Source organism: Hibiscus syriacus, unplaced genomic scaffold (assembly GCF_006381635.1).
Source record: "Hibiscus syriacus cultivar Baekdansim isolate YM2019G1 unplaced genomic scaffold, ASM638163v2 tig00019143_pilon, whole genome shotgun sequence".
NCBI classification, from domain to species: Eukaryota; Viridiplantae; Streptophyta; class Magnoliopsida; order Malvales; family Malvaceae; genus Hibiscus; species Hibiscus syriacus.
This window is the reverse complement of record NW_024062466.1, coordinates 76,067-101,186: the sequence shown is the minus strand read 5'-3', so window position 1 is coordinate 101,186 and position 25,120 is coordinate 76,067. Positions and strand designations below refer to the sequence as shown.

Genomic DNA, 25,120 nt, shown 5'->3' with positions numbered 1-25,120 from the left:
TTTTATGTATTACATCATTTTGTCCTTAATATCTAGAATATGCACAAGTATTGAAAAAATCACACTTGTATAAACCATCTATTATTTTTTTATATCTAGAATATATTATAATTAACAAATAATTTGTGGTATCTCATATCAACTTATTCGAGCATGACCATGCATGTTTAAATGTATAAAAACATACAACAATATATGTTGAGATAGCAGTGATCTCAAGTATGAGGGTCATACATATAGTCATCATCATGAGCAATGTTGTGATCATCACATAATAATCAAAGACATATGCTCATAGTGGGTCAATCCAATATGTCGTTCTCTAACAACATATTCATGCATTGATTCTGACATCTCTATGTCAATGATAATGCATTGTCATCAATCAACAACATGTTAGCCTTAAACGTATTATTATTGTCCATGCCCATAATAATACTTGACTAAGGACATTTCAATAATAATCATATCATTATATGAACACTATTATTATTTAGTTTATTTAATACACAAATATAACAAAAAAATAACGGTAATGCATTTATTCGATAAATACGGTAAAGATTGCATGTCAGTACAATCATCATATGATTAGTCTTTGGGCATACTCTAACACTATATCTATATGCGAGTAAACAATTTTATTCTTTTCTTTTAATTCTATATTTATTATATTTGTTTAATTTAATAATAATATCCACTTATTTGTATTATTTTTATTTTATATTTTGAATTATCGTTTTGTTTAATAAAATTAATTTATAAAATAAAACAACTTAAATCTATAAAACGAAACCTAAAGGTACAAAATAAGAAAAGGAGATGAAAGAAAGATTATGCAGGGATGGAAGGACTGTTTTCACACAATATGTTTTATTTTAATATTGCGAATCAACTGAATTAAAATTTATAAGCATACTCTTTTTATTATTATTATAAATCATTATTAGTATGAGGTATATTTTTTCATACTACAATAATATAAATTTTCAAATAAAATAAATAAAAATCATTGTTTAGAATTTAAACACATACTCCTACTAACTTTATATGTATTAATCCATCAATAATTATTTGGTCATTTAAATTTTTAAATGTACTTTGTTAGCAAATTTGCTGTCACGGTTACTTTGAGCAATGTCAATGATGGTGGGCTGTGGGTTCGGCCAATTTTCTACCTTGCCAACTATAATTCTAAAGAATTTACGACGTTAACGCGGACCCGCAGAGCTTGCCTCGATTTCTACCCGCTTCGAATTCGTGTTTGACGAGTCAGGTTTAAACTTTGTCGGTCAAGTTTTTAATCATTAATTACTATAAACAAGATGTAAACATTGCATGCTAAAAATTTCAAAATAAATATTACTCATCTCTACAAAACAATCTAAAGCCGCCCCTGGTTATAATGATTATGGTGGGTGCGTATAAAATAAGCGAGGTGCATTCCCGGGGGAAGAGGAGACTTGGAACCAGGCATGCCAAATGAGTCGACTCATAAAATTCTTTTTCTTACCTCGGCTGAGTGAAAGACACGTTGAAAGCCTTTATCTGGGTGTTTTGCTTCCGTAGCGTCCTCAAATTGCACTAACTACTCAAGTTACTACACGTGGAATCTAGTTTCTTTCCACTCTTGACTTTGTGTCGGGGCCCGGGGAACGAGAATGGAAGAACGTAGAAGACAGTTTTTTTTTCACGATTTAAAATGACATAAATCGTTATTAATATGAGAACTCTTCATCTATATTACCATAGATGAAAGGTTTACTAATTACAATCAACCTTAGATCTAAAACGGAATGTAAATCGACCTAAACTTAGATCCCATCCAACCAAGCTTGGGTAAACGATTTCAAACCACGTCCGACTCCATGGGTGAGTTGATATTTTCAGACACGATTAACATAACACATTTAATGCCCGTCGTATCAGATTTTATTATTTTAACGTATTTGATAGGTTTACGTGTACACTAACCAGCAGTTCTACGTCCATGATAAAACACCTCAATGAAACCATAAAATGAATGTTGAAGCACCAAAGCATTCCCAGGACCCAAGTGTCGCATCCACCTACGAGACTCAAATAATTAAGTAGTTTTCACAACGAATAACCGCTCAACTGACTCTCCCCAGGCAAAATCCCTCTGAAGCCGCCAAATTTTCTTTAAAAAGAGAAAAACAGAGATAGAAACGAAAATGAAAGAGAGGATCATGGATTCACCGGAACACGGCTCTACCACAACAAAGCAGCGGTTAACCCTGGGCTTCGTCGTTTCATTCATGGCTCTATGCGCCAAGCACGCCAGCCGAGTTCCCAAAAAGCTGAGGTCAAGCCTAAAGATCATTTCGGCTTACGTTCTGATTCTCCGAAATTCTTCGCGTCGCCGAAATCTGCTCTAGAATCGCCGAGGCCGAAGCAGCTCTTGACGACGCTGAGCAACAAGGCGGTCAAGTTTATGCATCGCAAGAGGCACGACAAGGCAGAGGCGGAGGAGGATATCGGTGACGGTGGAGTATTATGGCAGAGGGCGATCCTGATGGGACACAAATGTCAGCCGTTAGATTTTTCAGGTGTGATATTACGGGAATCAAGTGGAGGAGTTGCCATTTCGTTCCCCACGCGCCAGTCCAATGCCTGCTTACCTCAGCTCAAAGAGGGCGATGATCAGGTAACCTATGTTTTAAAAGGCGAGAGGCGTTCAAAGACGATTAACTTCTCGAAAATTTTAAATTTTGAGACGTTTTGAAACGAGAGATTCACGTATGTAAGACACTTCTTTTGAATTACACAGAACATTTTCTCCTCTCTTGGATTTTAAAATAATTGTATTAACACCATGATCCTCGTCACCCCTACTCGACCCTACAGACTATTACTAAATCAAAACATCATCCGTTTCAATTTGCAACTCACAATTCTATCCCTCAATAGACTTCTCGTTCCCAACCCACTTAACATACCCAGTATGATTGGATTTCCTAATTGAAGTAGGTGCAATATCATAGTCAACTGAACGTGCAGAATCATCCGAAAAGTTTGTATTTCTTGATTCCAGACTTACGTGCTTTCTACTTATTTTTGTCCTATTATCACTGTCAACTGACAACCTACTAACTTTTAACATACTTCTTAACATTGCGCCCATCTTCTTTATCAGTTTTATCTTGGCTCAAGGTGACGACTCTCATGCTTAAACTCCTTTTTCTCCCATCAACAAAAACCCCCGACACAATCTGCTGTCCTGAAACTCCATCTAATACTATCTCCTCAGAACATAAATGGATCATTGTACGTGAATCGTTAAAAGTATCGCCTCGTTGCCTCTGACGACTGAATCGCCTCGTCGCCTCTCGCCGCCTCCGTCGACTGAATCGCCACCTTATGTACCCACCATTACCTTGATGGTCGGAGCCTTTCTTCTAAACACCTCGCATCACCTAGGGCCTCAAAGCGCTTTTTAAAACACTGCAGGTAACCGCTCAAGGGTTGTTTAATAAATAAATGTCTTTGTGTTAGTCCTGTAAGTGGGTGTTACCTATCCTGCCAAATTCGGGGGCGGTCTCTTCGTCGTTTTAAGAAACACTCGTTAAATTTAATTTAATTCGTTAATGAGAATAAAAAAAATTGTGTACCTAAATTTTTAGAATAAAGAAAAAATAGTTTAGATTTTATAAAATTTATAGTATTTAATACATTAATCATGTGATTAATGTATTAAAAGTTGATATATTGGATCTTTAAGTCCGACAACCATAGAAAACTCAAGAGTTAATTTTGGCTATAGTTTTCCATTTTTTAGTCTCGAGTATATAATGTGTACAAAGCTGTGGAGTTGGACAAAAATCAAAATACATATATTCGCGGATCTTACAAATCATGACATCGGATCTATTATATCAAAAGTTTCAATTAACAACAAAGATAAAAAATAAAAATGAAATCTAACATTGCTCAAGCACCAGGAGCAGCATTCTTGACCCTGTTTTGCAAGTATCCACTATATTCCATAGCATAATCCTTAACATGGCCAGCCGTATCATAAATCGCTGAATCAACCCGATCCCACCCAGGCGGCTGCATGCCCCAAAGTATCGGTACATCCAAGTCGTCGTCCCGGCAACCACAGCGACTCCGAAGACCCACGCCGACAAGAACCCGGCGGCCGTGAGGAAGGCAGGGCACATATCGGGAACCAAATGGGGCTAGAAACGATTACAAATGGCATAACAAACATGAACCCGAAAACAGTGGAGGCGAGGGCGATGCCGGTGAGGATTAAGAGGATGGACGCCGAGACAACGAAGAGTACCAAGAAACCGAGGAGTTGGGTGGTGTTTGGTGCGTGGGAGTGGATTTTCTGTAGGAAAGTAGAGGCAGGGGAGGCGGTGTGGTTAGTTCTCGGGGTTTGCTTGTGTTGGTCCGTCATGGTTTTGGGAAAGCGGGAGGCGGGGAAGATGAGAGAGAGAAACAGAGAGGCGGAGATTGTGGTTAAAAGTGATGGAAAATGAGTAGGACAAAGACTGCTTTTGAGTTTTGAATGACAAGAGTGGAGAAGGTATGTTTTGGCATGAAAGGGAAACACGTGGACACCTGGCGGGAGCATGATGGCAAACAAGCAGGTCTGGTGCGGATACCTTATCCCCATTTATATATCTATCTAATATTTTTTAATCTACCACCCGCTCATCACCATGATGGGTAAAAATTTTCAAATCCACACCCGCCCACGCGGATACATTCTCAAATCTATCCCCACATCCACTATCCAACTAGAGATGTACCCGGTTATACCCGTTTGACAACAAACTTAAGTTATACATAAGCAACAAACACATAAATAAAACTAGTACTTACTCATTTTGCCCTAAACTGATATCAAGTAGTCTAACCTCTATTCCAATTTGAATTTCAGTACGTTTCCACAGTTTCGATAAGTTTTGAACTGTTCCAACCAGTATCAATACATGCAGATTGATATAAGATTTCAACATTTTAACTAAAAAAATGAGTATTTTATTATGCAATCCCTTCTAATATTCTAAGACAGTGAATCCTTTATACCAAAAACACCACAAAATCCAACATCATTTGAAGATCGGCAGAAACTTGATATTAATATATGAAATTGAAAAATACGTAGAACCCAAACTACTTTTGAAGATCGACACAGTAATGAAAATGAAAGGTTTGAAAGTAAAAATATTATGCATAAACTTAACTTATCCCTAATATTTGGTTAAATAACAAGTTATATCTTATACAATATTATGATTTATAAATTAGTCTTTAAAATTACACCTAAATTCATAATGACCAAAATGTAATAGATATTTAGCTAGGCGGGCGGGCAGATGCGGGGCGGGTAAGGTGTCAAATCCATTACCCGCCACTACCCGCGACGGGTACTACTTTCTAAATCTACACCCACCCACTACCTATTAAAATTATACCCATCCCCGCTCCAATTGGAGCGGGTGCGGTACGGAATCTATGAAATTATATCCGTTTGCCATCCCAGGAGTTTTTGGAATTCCTGTATGGTTTGGTTAGCTGAGGGCTTACGTCACCATATATATACGGATTGAATTTTTTTTTTCTCTAATCATAAATTCGAACTGATCCAACTCCTATTTTTCCAAAATTCATTTTGATCTAAAATTTTTAAAGAACTCACTTTTATCGAATCAAATCAGGACCTCAAATTCAGATGATTTTACCATCAAAATACCTACATTGAAGGCTGATGATCAAGACTACCCATGACGAGTATATCAAATCAATCTGTCTGTTTTCTCAGGTTAGCATCCCCACACTCTGAACTGTACATGAATACATAATCTTCATATCATACATACAACAATAACAAGGAAATTTAACGAAAACTGGGTTCACTTTGGTTTCTTGTCGATACCAGTTGTGCTAATATCTGCAGCAGCTGCTGCAGCCATTTCCATCAATCTCTCGCAGTCGATCTCAGCTGACTTGTAATTCAACTTGAGACCTCCTGAGTCCACGATTTCATACAAAGGATGGCTTATGTGCTATCATGTGGCATACAGAAGCGTTGCTTCTCCATCTCCTCGGGTTTCACTGAAGTAGCTTGGACAGCCAAGAAGTCTCTAGCCATGGAAGAGAGCCGAGGGTAACGCGTGCTGTTGACCTTCCACCACTCCAAAACATCTGTCTTTGTAGGAGCTGGAGACTAGGAGAGATACTGAGTGAGTTCATCGGCGGCGTTGCTCATGCTCGCTCTTCGTTTCTTTCCAGCGATTTCCTCCGCGAAAGAAACAGTTCCCCATCTTCAATATCTTGAGTAGTATCCGCTCGTGGTAGATGAAAAATGGTTGGTATAATAATTCCTCACAAAATGGGCTGTCGCTTCCTCAAGATTGTTTTCTGAGTTGAGATCCTTGGGTATGAGTTCACATTTAGCTCGGGGATCAAGAATGGCTGTCATGTAGATGATGTTGCAGACTTGATTGTTATAACTTGTGAGCTTTTTTACTATGTCCTCAGCAGCATTCTTTAGCCAATCCGGAAGTTGCCGTGTTGGAATTGTATCATAAATGTGATCCATGTAGACAACAACCATCTCAATAGTAGGAGGGTGTCTACACATCTCAGTAACAACTTTGTACAAGGGCTCCAAGTAATTGTGAACAATATTCTTCTCGGCAGCATTCAACATCCTATTGTCCAGCATTTCCTCGTTCTTACTTACAACGGCTTCCATCTACCTCCCAGCCTGCTTCAATATTTAAAATATCAATATCGAATTTTATCATTAGCCACCAAACCCCATACCTTAATTGGAAGAAAACGGATTCCAAATGCCTTGTACTAAATGAAAAACAGTATCTTCTGAACAAGATTAATCATTTAGTAATTGCCACTCCACCTTGCCGAAGCATCTAGCGGAAACTGCCAACTGCCTTCTTTATAAGCAGTTGTAAATTGAATGAAATCCTCTGAGATATCTGAGGATGCATTTAACTCTTGTAAAAATTCCCTGACCTTGGCGATAACAGGTTTCGTCGTTCTTAATGCGTCGTCTATAATTAAACTTAAAGTACGAGCGCAAGGGATAAAACAGAAGGGTCCCATTTTCTGAACATCCAAGTCCTCCTTTAAAGTATGGCATTCTGACTGTTTCATGGGTGACTGATATATTTCGGAACCCGTACACGGATAAGGTACGTGGCATATATCAAGAAGCACCTTCTTGAAAGACCAGTTTTCGTCAATCCATTGACACGCAACACTCATAAAATATTTGCTCATATAAAGTCCAAAAGTCAAGAGCGATCGAGACTTTGGAAGACCTGTTCCAAAGTTGCTCTAACATCTTCTCTCATGCTCTTGAAAACTTCAAGAAACTGCTTTGTACTTGTCACCTGGCCATAGTTGTATCGATGGGTTCAAAAATTTAAAGGAGTTCGCTAACCACTTTTCCTCTAAAGTCGATGGAGGAAGAGTAGCTAAAGCAAGCCATTTAACAAAAAACCAGTTCAGATGATTATAATCAATCTGAGATCTCTTGCTTGTGGTCGAGGTTTCATCATGACAGTGGCGGTGGTGGCAGGTGCGGTGGGCATTGGTGCTGAGCTAGTGACATTCTCGTCCGTCTTATCATATCCAGGATGCCGATTATTAAAGTGTCTTCCTAAATTGCCTGCACAATGAAGGTGTATAATCAGAAGATGAGATGGATGAAATAAGAATATCGTGTGCATCATGATGACATGATCATAAGCTAAAACATGGCAATAAGAAAATTGAAAGATACTGGATAATAAAGTGCCTATGAATCATTTTAAATGAAGCAAAAAAAGGTAAACGGCAAACAGAAGCAAGTCCACAAGGCTTACCTGTTGCAGTTGCAATAGAATAGCTCTGTCCACAAAACTTGCACCTCCTAGTTTTCCAGTCTGGAGCCGTCTCAAAATATCTGAGGTAAACTGATGTCATTGTCTTCTTCCTGGGTTTTCACTATTTCCCTTCTCTGAAGAACCAAGTACAATATCTATCGAATCCATACTAGGAATGAGCACCATATCCATTGTGGATTTCGGTTCCATGTCTGCTACAAAAAACAACAATTAAAAATATATAGACTCGTAAAGGAAGCTGCGCTTAAGTTTGAAATCATAATTCCAAAGTGAAATAAACAGATAACAAATATAAAAGTTTTGAAATTTAAAAACAAATCAAGCATAACCAGCTCAAAAGCACAATAATGGAGATCGTGTTTTTTATCCTTCTCAATAATTCGGATATTCCATTTCCCTCACCTTATGTATCAGTAGGTCTCTTGCACAAGAATGAAAAGGAAATTCTCTTCTCTGTAGAGTTCTAGCTCAAAGGACAGTTACAACACACCCATATCTAATGTGTCCAAGTAATATAGCTGTAAAATGCATAACCAACAGTATCTCATTTCTAATTATCCCAGCAAAACCAAACAGCAACCTCCAGCCTAAAACTATATTGCTCCGACTCTTGATTTTACTTTAAGTATCCATGTCCAACACGTGTCCAATACATTTCTCAAAAAAACTAAGGGAAAAAGAACAGGTCTGTGTTTAACAGACAACTATATCTGGCACTAAGATCCGAGTTCGAGAAACCTAGCTATAAAAGGTGAAACTCAACAGAAATCACTGGAAACCTCACTGTAACCTCCAAACCAAATTAGAAATAGAATCCGTTGGTAAGGTTCAATGTAGGATTATCATGGAGCTTGAATGGATGCCACACTCATAAACCATCTACATCAATGTGAATTAGACAAAAATATCTTATGTTAATGTTTGATCACAGGGAATCAATATATGTCCAGCCACAAAAAGAAGGATTAGAAGGTACCTTTGTAACTTTTGAAGGCATTGTTTACACTCCACTCCATTCTGCTTCCAGCTCTATCCTTAAAAAAATTCAAACAAACTGAAAAAAGTGCAGCACAGCAGCTAATACAAAACACTTCAAGTTCAAGAAAATGAAGTTTACCCCAAAAGTTATATACAGTGCTAAGATCAGCTGAAGTTCAGCTTAATTTGATACCCAAAACTAAAATTAAAATCCGGAAAACAGAAGAAAAATATATTAGAGGCAGTTTTAAAGAATGGGTTTTGTTTGTTTGTTTCCAAAAAAAAGAAGTTTGTATTAGAGAGTAGCCTTGATGACAATGAATCTGGGCTATTGTTCTTCAATTAGTTCATCTAAGCTTCGAAAATTGCAGAAATTAGAGGTGAAAGAAGTAAAAGAAGAGGAGACGAACGCAAAGAGAAAAAGGAGGAAGAAATTGGAGGGAAAGAAAAGAGATCGGCGTAGATATCAGCTGGATCTAAGCCGATGAAACCAAAGAGGCAAAGACGGAGAGAAAATAAATAAAAAGAAAAAACAAAACAGTAGCTAAATTGAAAGGAGCCGTGGAGCGAGTTGAGTCTGCGACGCGGATGTGGCTGGGCGGGAGGGAGGGCGATGAATCCTTTCTTAAAAAGTATGTGGCTGGCTGGCTGGCTCAAGGTTAAGAACAGTTGGTTCGGTTTGTTGTTCCCAAGCCAGGCTAGGTTGGTTGACTCGCTTAGAGCTTGTCAAAGGTTGTGTGTCTGGCTCAAATCAAACATTCAAATTTTATTACACAAAAATTTAAATATATGTGGCAATTAAATATATTTTCAAAATATAAAAACTTAATTATTTCCCTAATAATATACATACTAATAATCGTTAATTATTTTAATTAAATTATTGTTATTTAGCTCATGATATTATAACATAATTATCTTGTTTAATATAAAGGGCAATATTTATATATTACCACATTTTCATTTTAAAAAATAACTACCTACTATAAACAAATTTATTACTTACAATCAAATTCAAATAAAAAAAATAAATTAACAAAATATAAACTACAATTTGAACCGGGCTTGTACCTATATTTAGTCATTTGTTGATATTTGTCTTAACTCAAAGCCCAAGCACATTTTCCAGTTTTCTTTTGTGAAAGCACCGCACTGCAGGATCCACCGCCGCCCGGTCCATTTCCAGCACTCGAACGCTCGTTTCTAGGCCTTCGACAACAGCAGCAGAAGCTGTGGTGACCGGAGGGCAGAGCCGCTATCACGAGCACATAAATGTGGAACTTTATCAGGAAGCGCGATCCGAATATCCATAAGAAGCGTCTACTTGAACCATTCCTTAGTCACCGCCATTTTCGAACCCGCGCTGTTGATAGACAAAACGCATCCCCCACCGGTCTTTACGGTTTTGATCACTTGAAGTCCCCTAAAGGTTTCCAATGCTTCGTCGACGACGCCATTGAGAGGTAAGGAGTCTCTCCAAATTGCTTCACGAATAACTTCAATATATATATATATATTATCCAAAGTCTTGGCATTTCTTTGGTAGCTTTGAGATTCAATAACTTCGATCAGCTTTATGTAATCAGTAAATAATTTGAATTTATAGTCATGGCTTCATTTTAGGCTCACTTTTAATTTCTAATAAATTTATTCTTATTTCGGCTATTAGGTCTGCTGAGCTGGTTGATTATATATCTGGCATGCCATCTTCGGCTGAAATAATCCGAGCCATGGATGAGATTTCGGATACTGTAGGTTAATTTTATATTCATATATATATATATATATATATATTACTTAGTTAATGTCACTTTTTAAGAAATGTCTTCATTAAAAGTTTCACTTTTGTAGGTCTGCTCTGTTGTTGATTCGGCAGAACTCTGCAGACAAACTCATCCAGGTCTTTTATTGTTATTATTGAATGAATATAGTTACGTGCATTGATTTAGAATTTCATTTTTATTCAAATAGTTTTTACTTTTGCTGTTGCAGAGGATTTGTAGAGGAGGCTAACAAAGTATCGATGAGAATTAATGAATATCTACATGTGAGGTGACTGATGATGTTAACCATAGAATTCCTTTCTCCCTTGTGTGTATGATTTTTTCTCTAAATCAATGATATCTTTCCATGATCGTTCGGGATCAATAGTTTATTTTGAGAAGACTACATTTCAAAAGTAATTTTGTTGTAGTGTTGTAGTGCGGTCAAACTGCCATATTTTGCTTTTATTTTTTAGAACTTTCCATGTGCATTGATGATTTATGTTCTACTGGAGAATAACAGCTTTGCTGTGTTTTATTGTCATTACAGTTTCTCAATACAAATCATACCCTTTAGAATGCGGTGAAAAAGGCAGAGCAGGATGGTCATTTGCTTACCGCAGAAGCTCGTAGAGCTGCACTCCACTTACGCATTGACTTTGAGAAAGGTGGCATTCATCTTCCTTCGGGTATATATTCTTTTCATACTGACAATTATGTAGGAGCATAATTTTTCCCCATTTAGGAACTAACATGTAAACATCCAATTCCTATTGAAGGAAAATTAGATAGAGTTAATCAGCTAAATCTGAATTCTCTCAAGCTATGTAGTGTGTAAGCATTTTACCCATTTTTTTCTGGTGCTCTGTCTGAATCTCAGTAGCATTATCATATATTGTTAGAACAAGTGCCTACAGGGTTGTATCATGTATGCTGCTGCATCCTCCCAGGTATGGTGAAAATATTATGCTTGACCCAGGTCATGTGGATGTCTTTCCAGCATCACGCATCCCGAGACAAATATAACATCTCCTTAAGCCTATCTATCGGCTAACATCTGGAGATGAACAATAAAAGGGTTTCCGGATCATAACAGAGCCACGGACTCTATTCCCTGTTCTACAATGGACAGCAGATGAACAGGTAGCTTTCATCTTTTGGATTCAAGAAATCAGCAACTTTTTTCTGCAGTTTATTGACTCCGGAACTTGCTCTGTTAGGAAAATCTGTGTTCCGGCTGCTATATTTGGGCAAATAATTTCTTTCTGTTATTGCTATTTATATACTCTAATATATTTTATTAATCAAGACACTAACCTTTGAGAGCAGGGTAGAATTTTGAATGGGGTGTCATTTAATTGTAATTATTAGTAAAATCTAATTTGTAGAACTAACCAAATCACTTCATATACTTTCTCAGGTTAGGAAAATGGCATATTTGAAAGGGAATTCCGTTCCGTGCAAACCACAAGGTTCTTGATGAACTTATAGATTCCAGACATGAGTTTGCTCAGGTAATTTATACTCATGAACGAATTTGGCAAAAAACAATAACGAAATTGGAATTTTTATGGTGTGAAGTTTTGTTACAATAATTACTTCATACATACGTGCATGTTTTCCGAATGTGGATTACTACTATAAGCTTTTCTAAACTTTAAAAACTGAAAAATCCTCTGACGTTGCTTCTAAAACTTATTTAGTTTTCTATATTGGTTGTAATTCACAAGGAATTTTGAGTCTGGTTTTAGGGAAGATAATATTGATAACAATACTGGAAGGTGATGTAACAGAGCAACAAGATCAAGATATCCCTCTAGGATCAGTTGGAATGTTGGACTATATTTTCTTATTGTAGCAGTGATGCATCCCTTCTTTTTTTCGGCTTTGTTTTAGTAACTCAAAACTATTTTTGATGTTTCAATCTTTCTATTGTTTAAAACTTACTTAGTGTTTCCTGGAATTTTACCATAGTCTTTTAGCAACATAATTGCAATTAATTTTAGGATAACTGTGTGCTTGATGAGGAGGAAATTTGTATCAATTTGGTTTTAAATGGTTGTTGCTATATGTTTAGAAATAATAACCTGCTATATCTTAGTTTCTTTGAATATTTCGAAATGGTTGTGATGTGGGTAAAAATTAAAGTTGGCTGGGATTATTGATTATTTTCACATTATAGAATATAATTTTTAAACAAATTCTTAAATTCGCGAGCTACTAATTTTCTGCTATCGAATGATGCAGATAATGGATCATAAGTCCTATGCTGAATTTGTAATGCAACTAAACATGACTTCATCACCAGAGGTGGTTGTGTCCTTTTTGCTTGAGATAAGCAATATGGTCAAAGCAAGGGCTGATGAGGTATAATGAGTTTCTTATTAGAACTTGTGAGATGTGGTGTTGATTAATAGGTCGTTGTAGATTCTATTGCCATTGCATTACTGATTTCTCATTTTCCCTACAGGAGTTTAAGGCAATTAGAAATTTGAAGAGGGATTTATGTGGCCAAAGATGTGTAGATCTAGAACCATGGGATGAGGCATACTACACGACAGTGTTGAAATCTTCTGCCTACAATTTGGACTCCTCTGTAGGTTATAAACTTCGCGGTTTTGCTTACAATTTATAATGATCAAAGTTCCATTTCACTTATACTGATTACTGTCTTAAAGTTCGAGTTTTTACTTTTTATATTATAGGGTCTCTTGAGAGTTTTTTATCCCAAAATTCTGGCAGGTTGTGGCATCATATTTCTCTCTGCCACAGTGTATTGAGGGCTTGAAACTTTTGGTAAAGTCACTCTTTGGTGCAAGCTTTGATAGCTTCCCCATGGCACCTGGTGAATCATGGCATCCCAATGTGCTTGAAATGTGTATTCATCATCCTGAAGAGGTATGTGAATGGATGATGGAAAGGTGTAGAGTAGTTGGGAAAAAACTTCATACTGTGAAGAATACTGAGGAGACGGAAAGCATATGTCCTGGTCTCAGAATTTATTTCCTTCATAAGTAGAGGATGATCCCTTTAAGATGTTTGATTCTTTTTTTATCCTCAAAAGTTAATTCTTTCCCCAACTGTTTAAGGTTCTAAATTTTCTTGATAGCATTAAGTCCTAACTTTTGTTTTACTATATTGATGTTTGCGTTGAACACTTAGAATAGTTGCGTTCTGGAGAGATTTGAATTTACCTGTTTTATTTCTAATTCTGAATTCAATTTGAGCCCACATGCTTTATTCATCTTTTTGTAACAGAAATACACTGGATATAAGAAACATGGATGCTTCGGTCACAAAGTTTATGCATGTTGGAAATGTTATGCCAACTTTTCTTTAGTTTCATTTATATTACACCATTGTAATGAGGCATTATGCATTTGTTTCAGGGTGACTTAGGGTATCTCTACCTTGATCTGTATTCAAGGAAAGGCAAATATCCTGGTTGTGCTACTTTTGCTATTAAAAGGGGACGAAAAATTTCTGATAGTGAATATCAACTCCCTGTAACTAAACACTTGTTAACTTTGTTTGCATACTTTTCTCGCTTTCTAGCACTTTGTTATGTTTTTCATTTAAACAAAATTTATTGTTTGTCATGTACTTTAAATGAAATTCTTTTTCTCTCCCTGTTAATTGTGAAAATTATTTTGTTGTTTGAATATTAATTTCATTTGGAAGTTTACTTAGATTGGTATTTATGCAGCTTATGGCCCTTGTTTTCAATTTTTCAAGGTCGCATGATTCATCAACTGTGCGACTTAATTACAGAGAACTAGAAACTCTATTTCATGAGTTTGGACATGATCTCCAATGCATTGCACTCAAGAACGGTATTTTGTTGAGACTTTACCACTAAGCAAACTCCGTATAAGTCTACTGTTTTCATCATAATCATTTGGCTATTCATGTAGGATTACCAACATTTTTCAGGCACAAGGGTGGCTCTTGACTTTGCTGAGACACCTTCGAACCTATTTGAGTAAGTAGAATGCTGGAGTTGCAACTGTAACATGCTGACATATTTCTTCATTGCCGAGAAAACTAAGATTGCTTTTGGAATATATGACTTGAAATAAAGCAAATCTGAATGGATACTATTAAAATGCATGTGTTGCTCCGCACTATGGGAGAGATGTATCTATTTGTGTTCTCAAGTTGATTCTTATATAGGGTTCGTTTTAAGTTTGACGTGCTCATTTTGTTACTTCCTAACTGATATCCTAGAGAGGGAGGGAGACTGTGCATGCATGTGTATTGTGAATTTTAATATTTTTAACATGTGTCCAGTGCCTTATCACAAACTGACGGATTCGATAATGCTTCTAGGTACTATGCTCGGGATTACCGAGTCCTGAGGAAATTTGCAAAGCATTATTCAACTGGAGAATTGATTCCTGAGAAGTTGGTAAAACCACTAAATGGTGCAAGGGACATTTTTGCAGCAACTGAATTGCAACGCCAGGTTTATCTATTTCTCTGAATGAATCTGTATGTAATGTTTTAAAGCACATTTATTCCATGGAAATGAAAAATAATTGACAAAGTTTTATTTCTTTCATGTGGCATTTATAGATATTTTATGCTTTGGTTGACCAAACGCTTTTTGCACAACATTTATCTGTGCCAAGAGACATCGGTTCTATTGTTTCAGATTTGAAAAGACAACACAGCAATGAGAAGCATGTGGAGGGGACACACATGCATCTACGGTTCAGTCACTTTCTCATCTATGGTGCAGGTGAACTTTACAATAATAAGTTAATGCATAAGAATAAAGTATAATTGTTCAGTTCTTTCGTACGTAAAATATAAATATGAGCTCGACACATTCTTACACAAGCTCAAGGAGCTGAATGCAGCAACTTTATAGATCTCAAATTACGGCACTAGAGCACCATAATTTGTGTTCACACTTTGCACGGATGTCTAATGAAGTAATATATATATATAATTTGTAGACTGATCTGGTGGGTGAAGGGATTGTAAGGTATCGCAACGGAGGGATAGTTCCTGATGTCACGAGTTGTTTGGAAGAAATTAAACTGTTGGACAATGAACACCTGCTTATCGGTAAGTGGTCGGAGATATAATATAGATCTGAATATGGGAGGAAAAGAAATAATAAAATTAACAGACGGTCTAGGGGTAAAAGAACATAGGGACATCAGCTGTGAAATTGCCAGGTTTCTAACTTGTAAGCGATCAAGAATTTCTTGTTATCATTAGAGCATTGTGTAGGGGTTTTTAGCAGCTGATAATCGAGATGTGCCGCGTAAGTCGATTGCTGTAACTTATACATTACGGCACTGTACACATTCTTCAGTTTAGTTGGCTGCTAGTGTACACATTTGAATTGTTATTTAACATTCAAACTAATAATGAAATGATGAAATGACTTGATGAAGAGTATATTAATATTTTGATGATTGAATTAAAATATTATAAAATTTAAAATGCCGTGTAATGTAATTAAATCATATATCGATTTGTCTCACAAATGTCTTTGAATATTTATTTTAGTTGTTAATATTTGATATGATATGACTATTCTTTTCATCCAACTATTGAAAGTCAGCATGTCTTTCTTTTAGAATCTCGGACTTGAAGAAAGGTTTTCGATATCTGTGGGTATGAGGTACAGCTGGTTTTATAGCAAACATCTTAATCTGACTTGATGTTGAATAGGATGCCGGATACTGACGAATCAAGTTCTATATCCAACATACACGAGGTTATTCATCTAATCTTCACAGGTATTGTCGATACAAATATGAAACCTACTTTATTATAGGAGAGACGTATATGTTGTTTGAATAAAGGCAAGACTAAAGCAAGTTGGTTGATTTTTGTAGGCAAGTTGAAATTCAGGAGAAGTGGCTGTTCACATGGCTTTTCTATTACGCTACAACTTAATTTTAAATGAATCGACTTCATTTAATTAACAACTAAAACATGTTTACAACAGTGGCGGAGTCGCGTGTAAATCGAAATTTTCTTAGATTAGTTATTTATTTTATTGATATTCTCCATTTTAAAATTTTATTTTATTTGTGGATGACGACTATCTTAAAATTTTATTTATGCGCATTTCATTTAAAAAAATTATATTGTTAATATATATATCTACCTTTAAAAATATTTTTGGATCTATCAAGTTTATAACATTTTCTTAAAATAATAGTCTATGCACTTTTGCAATTTATTATACGTTTGGCTACTCTGAGGTTATGGTTTAAATTTTATATGTAAACTCTTCAATTTTACGAATCATTTTGTTAAATATTAATACTTGGTAATATTCGAATCTAAGAGCTAAATTATTTTTGTAATAATTATGGCAAGGTACAAAAATTATATGTTAAACAAATGGTACCCAAAAGTAGGGGCAAAATCAACGAGATAATGCATTGAATTTTTTTTTTCACGAGATAGTACCCTCGCCAGATTAATTGCTCAGATGGGGTGATCTCTACAGTCCCACGTTCCTGGGGTAGGTCGTCATGCACGTCCAACGACCTACCAAGTCGCCATGCATGTCCCAACACGTTGGGCATCCGAGGTCATCCGACCGAGGCCATCCGACCGAGGCCATCCGACCGAGGCCATCCGAAAGCATCCGAGGCCATCCGAGGCCATCCGACCGAGGCCATCCGAACGAGCTATGCGAAGGCAACCGAGCGAGCTATGCGAGGGAATCTGAGGGCAACCGGGCGACCTTGTAGGTCGCCATGCACTCCGGGCGATCTACCCTCGCTCGGTTGCTCGGATTTCCTCGCATAGCTCGTTCGGATGGCCTCGGATGCTCTCGGATGGCCTCGGATGCTTTCAGATGGCCTCGATCGGATGGTCTCGGATGCCCAGCGTGTTGGGACGTGCATGGCGACCTTTGGGGGCTGCATGGATTGCATGGCGACCTACCTAGGTGCATGGCGACCTGGTAGGTCGCTGGGCGTGCATGGCGACCTATATGGGGACTATAGAGATCACCCCATCTGAGCAATTAATCTGGCGATGACACTATCTCGTGAAAAAAAAAATTCAACGCATTATCTCGTTGATTTTGCCCAAAAGTAGGTTACAAAAACAGTTACTGATCAAGAGCATTGGGTCCAGTACAGTAACTCACAATATGGTTCCAAACCCATTGAACCAAGTACCTCCGTCTGATCCCATTCATGTTATACGTGGCACCATCCCTACCCTCCAATACCTGTCCCATATAAGAACCACCACCTCCAGTTCCATAAATACCCTCGCATAAATCAGCTATTTCAACGGGAGCCACTGGGTCATCCCCCGCGTACCAAGCGTTCACCAATGGGTTCGTCGCCAGCTCAGCCAGCTCGTGCCCGATCACGCTTATCATCCCGTCCACACCCACGTCGCCGTTGGGTGACTTTAACGGCTGCACCCCCTGCATGTATTCCGGCACGGCGAACGGGTAGGCGCATATCCCCGGGCAAAGCTGCGCGGAATTACCCACCCATGCGTACGGGAGCGTGTAGCCCACGATGGACGGGAACGTGAAGTAGTGGAACCCACAAACTTGGCCGCAAAAATCCTGCACGTACACGTCATCGGACGTGAGAACCAGATAGAGCCCGCTTTGTGGATTTATGGGCAACGGCTTCGTCCTCGCGGTTACCGCGCTTTTTATGACGGACTGCAGCGACAAGCGCGTTAGTGACTTTCCCTGGGAGTAAAAACGATCGTTCTTCTCCTGCCCTAAACGCACTTCACCGGATACGTTGGCGCCCGTTTGGTCGTCGTAAAGTCGTACGGTCTCCCACCACCCAGCAACCGAAGGGTGCTCGGCATTGACGGCGGAGATCGAGCCGATGAAGTCGCGGATGATCTTCTTTTGGGATTTCTGCCACCCTCCGTACCAAATCGTGTGGACGGTAATGTTGCCGGTGAGAACTGGACCCATGTGGTATCTCATGTGGACAAAACTCGATGAACCCTCGAATTTCTTGGAGCCGCCGAGCTGTAAACCAGAGCTGTTGGGTTTTAAGTGGGGCAATGGACGATATCCGGTGACCGGAGTTATTGTCACCAGCGTAGCTGCTGTGATGAAACTTAGAAGCACCGGACCAGCGTGCATTTTCAGAAAATGTATTGAAATACTGAAAGAAAAATGGAGGTCTAGAGTACTTGGGTTTCAGGGACTAACAAGTGCACACACACAAACATATATATATATATAGAGAGAGAGAGAGAGACCCTTAAAATTTATAAAGCTGCTGACAAATATACTCCTCGTTTGTGCTTACGTGTATTTTATTATATTTTTAAAAGAGAAATAAAAAAATATGAGATGTAGATCTTAAAATATACAACTCTGTGTATAAAAGACCTTCCAAATGTTGTATAAGATTGTTTTGAGGTGAAGAAGGAACCGGCCAACCACAACTAACGAATGATCCAACCATAAAACCAAAATACCTTTGCCTTGTGAACCATTGGATCTTGTTATACATATAATAACCCAAACAAAAAATAGGCACTAAATCGAATTAATTGCATTTGATTATTAATTACTTATATAAATTAGTATATCGGGCGGGTTGTTTTTTTATAGATTTTAATAACTTAACATTTTGATGTTTATGATATGTATTTATGGTTGGATTAAGTTGGATGGATTTTATTAAATGTTTTGATTCAAATCTATTTGGTTTTGAGCGTGTGAATCACGAGAAATTGTTTTGGAAAGCGAGGTAAAGCAATTTAGGGCAGCTTTGATTTTTTATTGCTTCGTTTTCATGTGCAGTTGATGCTAACAAAATTTATAATTCCATTTCAGATAATGATGTTTAAAACTTTTTCCTATTTCCATCTGTCACCCATATTTTCTTTTTAACTTTTTTTTAATTATTTGGTCAACGTTAACTTTAAGTAAAATAGAACAATAAAAGTCAAATAATTTAAAAGTTTAATTGAATTAATTAAATATTAATTAAATTTCTAATTTCTTCCATTCATGCAAAAGATTTATGTCCACTCAGTGCAAGTAAATGCTTGATGAAATAATTAATCTTGACATAAAACAGTTATGATAATAGCTATGCAATTTCCCCCCTTTCTTTCCTTAATATATTGGACTATATTTATTAACTAATATAAAATAATAGACATGTATTTGACCCCTTGTGGGGTCATATGCATCCCATCCGACCCTACTAGTAAAGTAAATATGTACTACTTGGATGAAAGTTCTAAAATCATTATAATCTCTTCTTTATATCAATAAATTTTTAATTTGTTTATCCATTAATCGTATATAAAAAATTTCAAATAAATTCCAAAGGATTTGAAAAAGGGAAGAAGCAATTGTATTCATGAAATGCTTGCCTACGAGAATGGCTCCATGTGTGAGAGTAAAACTTAAGTGGTCATAAGTCATATTGATGGGTATACATTAATTAGGCATAATAGGGGAGGCTCCTTCTCCTTTCCCTTTCCTGCATGTAGATGTAGAGAGTGTTTAAATCATGAACAAGGCAGAGAAGGAAATGTGAATGGAGTAGGTGGGAAACAGACACCTATGGACCTTTTCCTTTTAAGCTGCCATGCTGGCTCGTAAGAATGCATTTTTATTATAAGATTAACATGAAATTAACGCATAATTATATAGGAGAAATTGCTTTAAGTCTTGGATAACAAGTTGGAGATAGCTGTTTGAGTCTATAGAACACTTTATTCAACCTATAACATCACAATGCAAGAAATTGTGGGTTGTTTGAGACATTAACCGAGCGATGTCAGTGATAAAAGAATTATTGTTATTTCATGAGGTCCCAGATTCGAGCATCATAAATGTCAGAGTTTCGAGAGTTCAATACTAAATGACTGAGTGTTATCTTTGAACCGATAACAATTTGTATCTACCCCATATTAATAAAAAAAACAGTGATTGAGACGCACAAACGTTTTGGTCAAGAATTCCAGGCATTGTTGAAATTGGAATGAATGAGACCAATTATATTGGTGGGGTGGGGGTTGACAACCAGAAATCCTATTTAGGGCATCCAAAAACTGCAAGTTTGTTGCTTTGCGAGAAATTTCTCATCGCAAATTTGACCATGGTTTTTAATTTCTTATGTCTATGTCTTCAAAAAAAAACATGTCTTTATCTATTTAGTTCCTTGTTCAATGTTTTACACGATTGAAAGTGTTTTATTTTAAAATATCATTTTCAATATTTTAAAAGTCCCCTAAAGTTGATGGTATTTAAAAAAAAAATTTATTTTACAGTATTACCTTAAAAAAGGAAAAAGAATATTTTACCATGAAAAAATTGTGAATGTTTTTCTTGTATATTAAAAGATAACTAATAAAATTCACCCGACATGACATGAACGGCGATTATAGGAAAAGGGAGGGGTCATTTTGTTTTAAAAAAACCACTTTTGGTTTTGTTCGTTTGTAGAAGCTAAAGAGTCGTATCCCCGAAATCAAACAATGAAGATTTTGCGAGGCTTTAAGTGTTTTTGTTCTGTACATGAAAGTTAGTAAACAACAATCAATTAGCGATTGTGCATATTTTCCAAATGGACGTACATGATGTGACATTACACATTATTTTGTCACGCATGATTGATGCCTTGAATATCGATCCATTACACTTTCATTTAATCAAATCATTATTTTATGCCAAAACTTAACATTAGTTTTTACTTCAACAATTACATGATTGGATAGTTAAAACCACGTATCATATAATGTAATATAAAATTCGTGGAATATAATTATTGGTTTGCTCTAGTAACATAAGATAAAGTAACCCGTTAATCAAACGAGGTGGTTTATAATAATTTATGAATGAAATAATCATATTTACGCAAGTCAATTAGATGCAAAATCTATTTTTTCCCGTAATTGCACAAAGGATTCTATTTTTTTGTTATAAACTATTTATCTTTAATTTTTATATTTTTTAGGTAATGAGTACTAAACTTGTTAAGATTACTATTATTTTTCTTCTAGAGTTTTCTTTATTCATTTTCTTTATGTAAGACTAGATTTACAATTAAAAAAACATTTTTCAATTTATGAATCAAATAGGATATTAACTTATTAAATTCAAAATACTGGTACAAATTTTTAGTGTTATTGCGTGTTAACGTAGACTATAATATATATATATATATATATAAATTATAGTCTTATTTTGTGTTAAAATTTTAAAAAAATTATTCTCTTTTTATTATCACCGTAAATTATCATTCTCTACTACCTTTTTTCGTTACCCTGAAAATTAATTAACTCTTCTCACCTAGGCTGTAAATGAGATGAATTAGATCGTTAGCTACTCAAAATTACTTCGATCAAAGTTTGATGAATATTCAACTCGAATGGACTTGACTTGATCTTAAACTTTACTCAAGTCTTTAACGAGCCAAAATAAGCTACTTGATACTCGAATCGAAAAGCTTGAGAGCAACTATAAAATACAATATATTCATATTTGTTATGAATATTTATTTATGTGGATGTCTATCTCTATCTTTAAGATAGGGTTTTGATACACTTTATTATTATACTTTTATATCAATTAGAGTTAAAGTTCTATATGATATCTACTCCTTATGCTTATAAATATGGAGTTAAGAGAAAGCATTGTACACAACTCATATTGAGATTGTCACACTCCAAATTAGGGCCTAAAATTTTCTTAAAATTTATTTCGAGTATTAAATTAAAATTTTAATTAAATTTAGGGACCATAGTGAAATTTTAATTAAATTTAGATCCAAATTAATAAAGCAACTAAAATTGGAAGACCTATAGTGTAATTATACTATTTTTTAAATGTGGTTTAAAAACCCAAAAAAATAACTTTCTTTTCAATATTTCCTCATTTAAAAGAAAATATGTAATCGATATTTCGTCGACGACTGTTATTCCGTTTTTTACACCTCCCGCGCCATTGTGTTCCTTGCATCGTCTCGAGTTCACCGATGTCCATCTTGTCTCCATTGTCGCCGGTGTGTGAAGGGGTGAGGAACAATTTTTTGACGTTGCGCAATCAAGCTCTCCGCCGTTCACCGTTGTGAACCGAGCTTGATAAGTGTCTCAAAACCCCTTAAAATACATATATAAAATTTCCCATAATTTTTCCAACCCCCGAAGTCCCCGCACGCGCCCTCACGTGTCGTCGTTTCGCATGGGGAAGGTTCACCACCTGGTGGGCTTCTAGAAGCTACCTGACCTAACCCGCCTGCCCGATCCAATCCGAACTGACTCAATCAAACCCGAACCGAATCGATCAGCCATTGACAGTTGACCGACCATTGATCGTTGGCCATTGATCACCGTTGACTTTTTTTCGAAAATCACTATCTTGAAATTTTTCGACGTCCTGAGTCTGATTTTGCGACCTGTTTTGCCAAATTCTAACCCGAAAGCCTTGAATCGAGCATGTTAATAAAAAATGCTTAGTATTTTTAGCATTTTTGCTTATTTGTTTAATATTTGATTATGGAATTGATTTGAGTATATATTTTTATGAACATACTCGTGTTTCCCCCAACCAATGGTCGATTAGATCCGGTGCTTCTTGTCTGTCAGATTCGCTTGATCTGCGTTCTTCGAGAGTTACTCGTAGGTTTCTGTAAATTGTCTAAATAGAGGTTATTATTATTCGTATTAGGATTATAATATAGATTTTTTTGATTCGTAGGATCTAGTGTTGCCGCTGATCGTGATCGGTAAACTCGGTAATAGGTTTCCTTATCAAACTACTCAGACCGGTACAAGTGTGTTTCCTGATAGTGTTACATTACTGTTTTAAACTATTTATCTAAACTGTTTTAGATTTTTTATTACGCTGAATATTTTTACAACATGATACCTGATTTTCTGAATATTGTTTATCTGATATATGATTTACTGTATATTTCTGATACGATATTTGGTTACTATATTCTGTATCTGGTTTCTGAGTATGAAATATGTTAATTTTTTAATGGATTAAACTACCGTTTTCACTTGAATACATGCATGTTTATTATTGTCATTGGGGGTATTATTGGAGGAAGTATATCAGGCCTAGTCTATGACTTGTAATGCCTTACCTCAGGCTCATCTGCTAATTTGTGCATAGGGTAAGTCATTTCCGCAAGTCCTTATGCTATATGTATAAGGCCCTTGCCGGGTGTACACGTGAGTGTATGGTTTTAGGGAACCTATACATTCTGGTGTTCGGATGGAGGTAGTGTTCACATTTTTAAAGCATGTTTGATGAACTGTTTTTTTAACGAAGTATTTTATCTGTATGTTTTTATAAACCGTAAGGAGCACACTTGGCTATTTAGCTCATTTTGTAAATTTTAATCTTTCAGATAGTAGTAGACCGTAGATTAGCAAACTTAGCATCAGGAGGATCAACTACTCATATTTTTGTACCACTGTATATCTCAAGATTCTTGATGCTAGTCTAACTTAGGTTCAAATTCTTTCTGTATATCCTTGTAGATTTATCCGATAAATACTAGAGGTCGTAGGCCAGGCTGTGGCTGTGGTCGAGGGCGAGTGACTCAACCTTTTGTTACGGTAAATGATCTGATGTTACCTCGAGATCCTCTTGTTTCACATGTAGATCAGTCTATTTCTCGTGATGATCTGATTACACCTACAAGAGACCCTCCCGTCATTGAGGACGAGGACACTGATTAGGATGAGGATGAGGATGTTATCTTTCGTATTTTCCAGAAAGTTGCTAGAGTCCCTGATAATATGTATGTGGTTGAGATTTCAAAGTCATTGGTAGCTGTTGTAGTAGTTCTGTTCGAGGACATTACTGGTGGACCTCCGAATGATGTTGACTATTAGTTGGAGGATACATAGAGGATTATAGATTAGATGGATCTGGGCTTGAGCAAAAGTTAAAAGGTGCCCTAGATATGTTCAAGAAAGAGAGTTTTAGATGGTGGCAATCGATTTTCGGTATTATTTCGGGGAATCAATGACTTGGGATCTTTTCAAGGCATATTTTTAGAGTCGCTACATCAGAGAGAGATACATGCATGAGCGACGCCAGGAGTTTCAGAATTTGGAGCAGTGTGATATATCTATTATGGATTATGAGATTGAATTTATCAGATTGAGTCGTTATGCTACTGGATTGGTTGACACTGAGTTAGATCGATGCTTGAGATTTGAGAATGAACTCAGGTATGAGATCAGAAGTCAATTTGCTACCCACCGGGAGAGGAACTTTGGTGCCTTGGTTGAGATTGCTAAGACCGCTAAAGGGATTGAGCGAGTGGATATGGAGCGCATGAGAGATAGAGACCGAGACCGAGATCGATTCAAAATGCATTTTGGTTCTTTTGACTTTTCTACATGCCCCAACAAGAGAGGCAGGGGTGAGACTTTTCAGAGATGCGGTGCGAGTGCCAAGCCTGTGACGTTAGGTTCGTCAACTGTAACGCCTTATTGTCAGGGTGGTTCTTCTGGGTTGCAGTCTTTGCTGTCATGTGA

General features: G+C 36.6%; 1 protein-coding gene and 3 pseudogenes across 1 annotated transcript; 1 reads left to right on the top strand and 3 right to left on the bottom strand.

Annotated features, from left to right (window-relative positions):
• Window positions 1-3,865: 3,865 nt before the first annotated feature.
• LOC120209561 lies at window positions 3,866-4,489 on the bottom strand (annotated as a pseudogene).
• Window positions 4,490-5,782: 1,293 nt separating this feature from the next.
• On the bottom strand, window positions 5,783-8,949 carry LOC120209562 (annotated as a pseudogene).
• Window positions 8,950-10,055: 1,106 nt separating this feature from the next.
• On the top strand, window positions 10,056-15,449 carry LOC120209560 (annotated as a pseudogene).
• A 2,254-nt stretch (window positions 15,450-17,703) lies between these two features.
• Window positions 17,704-18,737, bottom strand: LOC120209557 (protein EXORDIUM-like 3). Its single transcript, XM_039208537.1, has one exon. The coding sequence runs from the start codon at window positions 18,735-18,737 to the stop codon at window positions 17,721-17,723; it is 1,017 nt and encodes a 338-aa protein (XP_039064468.1). The 3' UTR covers window positions 17,704-17,720.
• Window positions 18,738-25,120: the final 6,383 nt, after the last annotated feature.

Bases quoted from the DNA above. Each gene is read 5' to 3' on its own strand.
- LOC120209557 (XM_039208537.1), bottom strand. From the start codon at position 18,737: ATGCACGCTGGTCCGGTGCTTCTAAGTTTCATCACAGCAGCTACGCTG.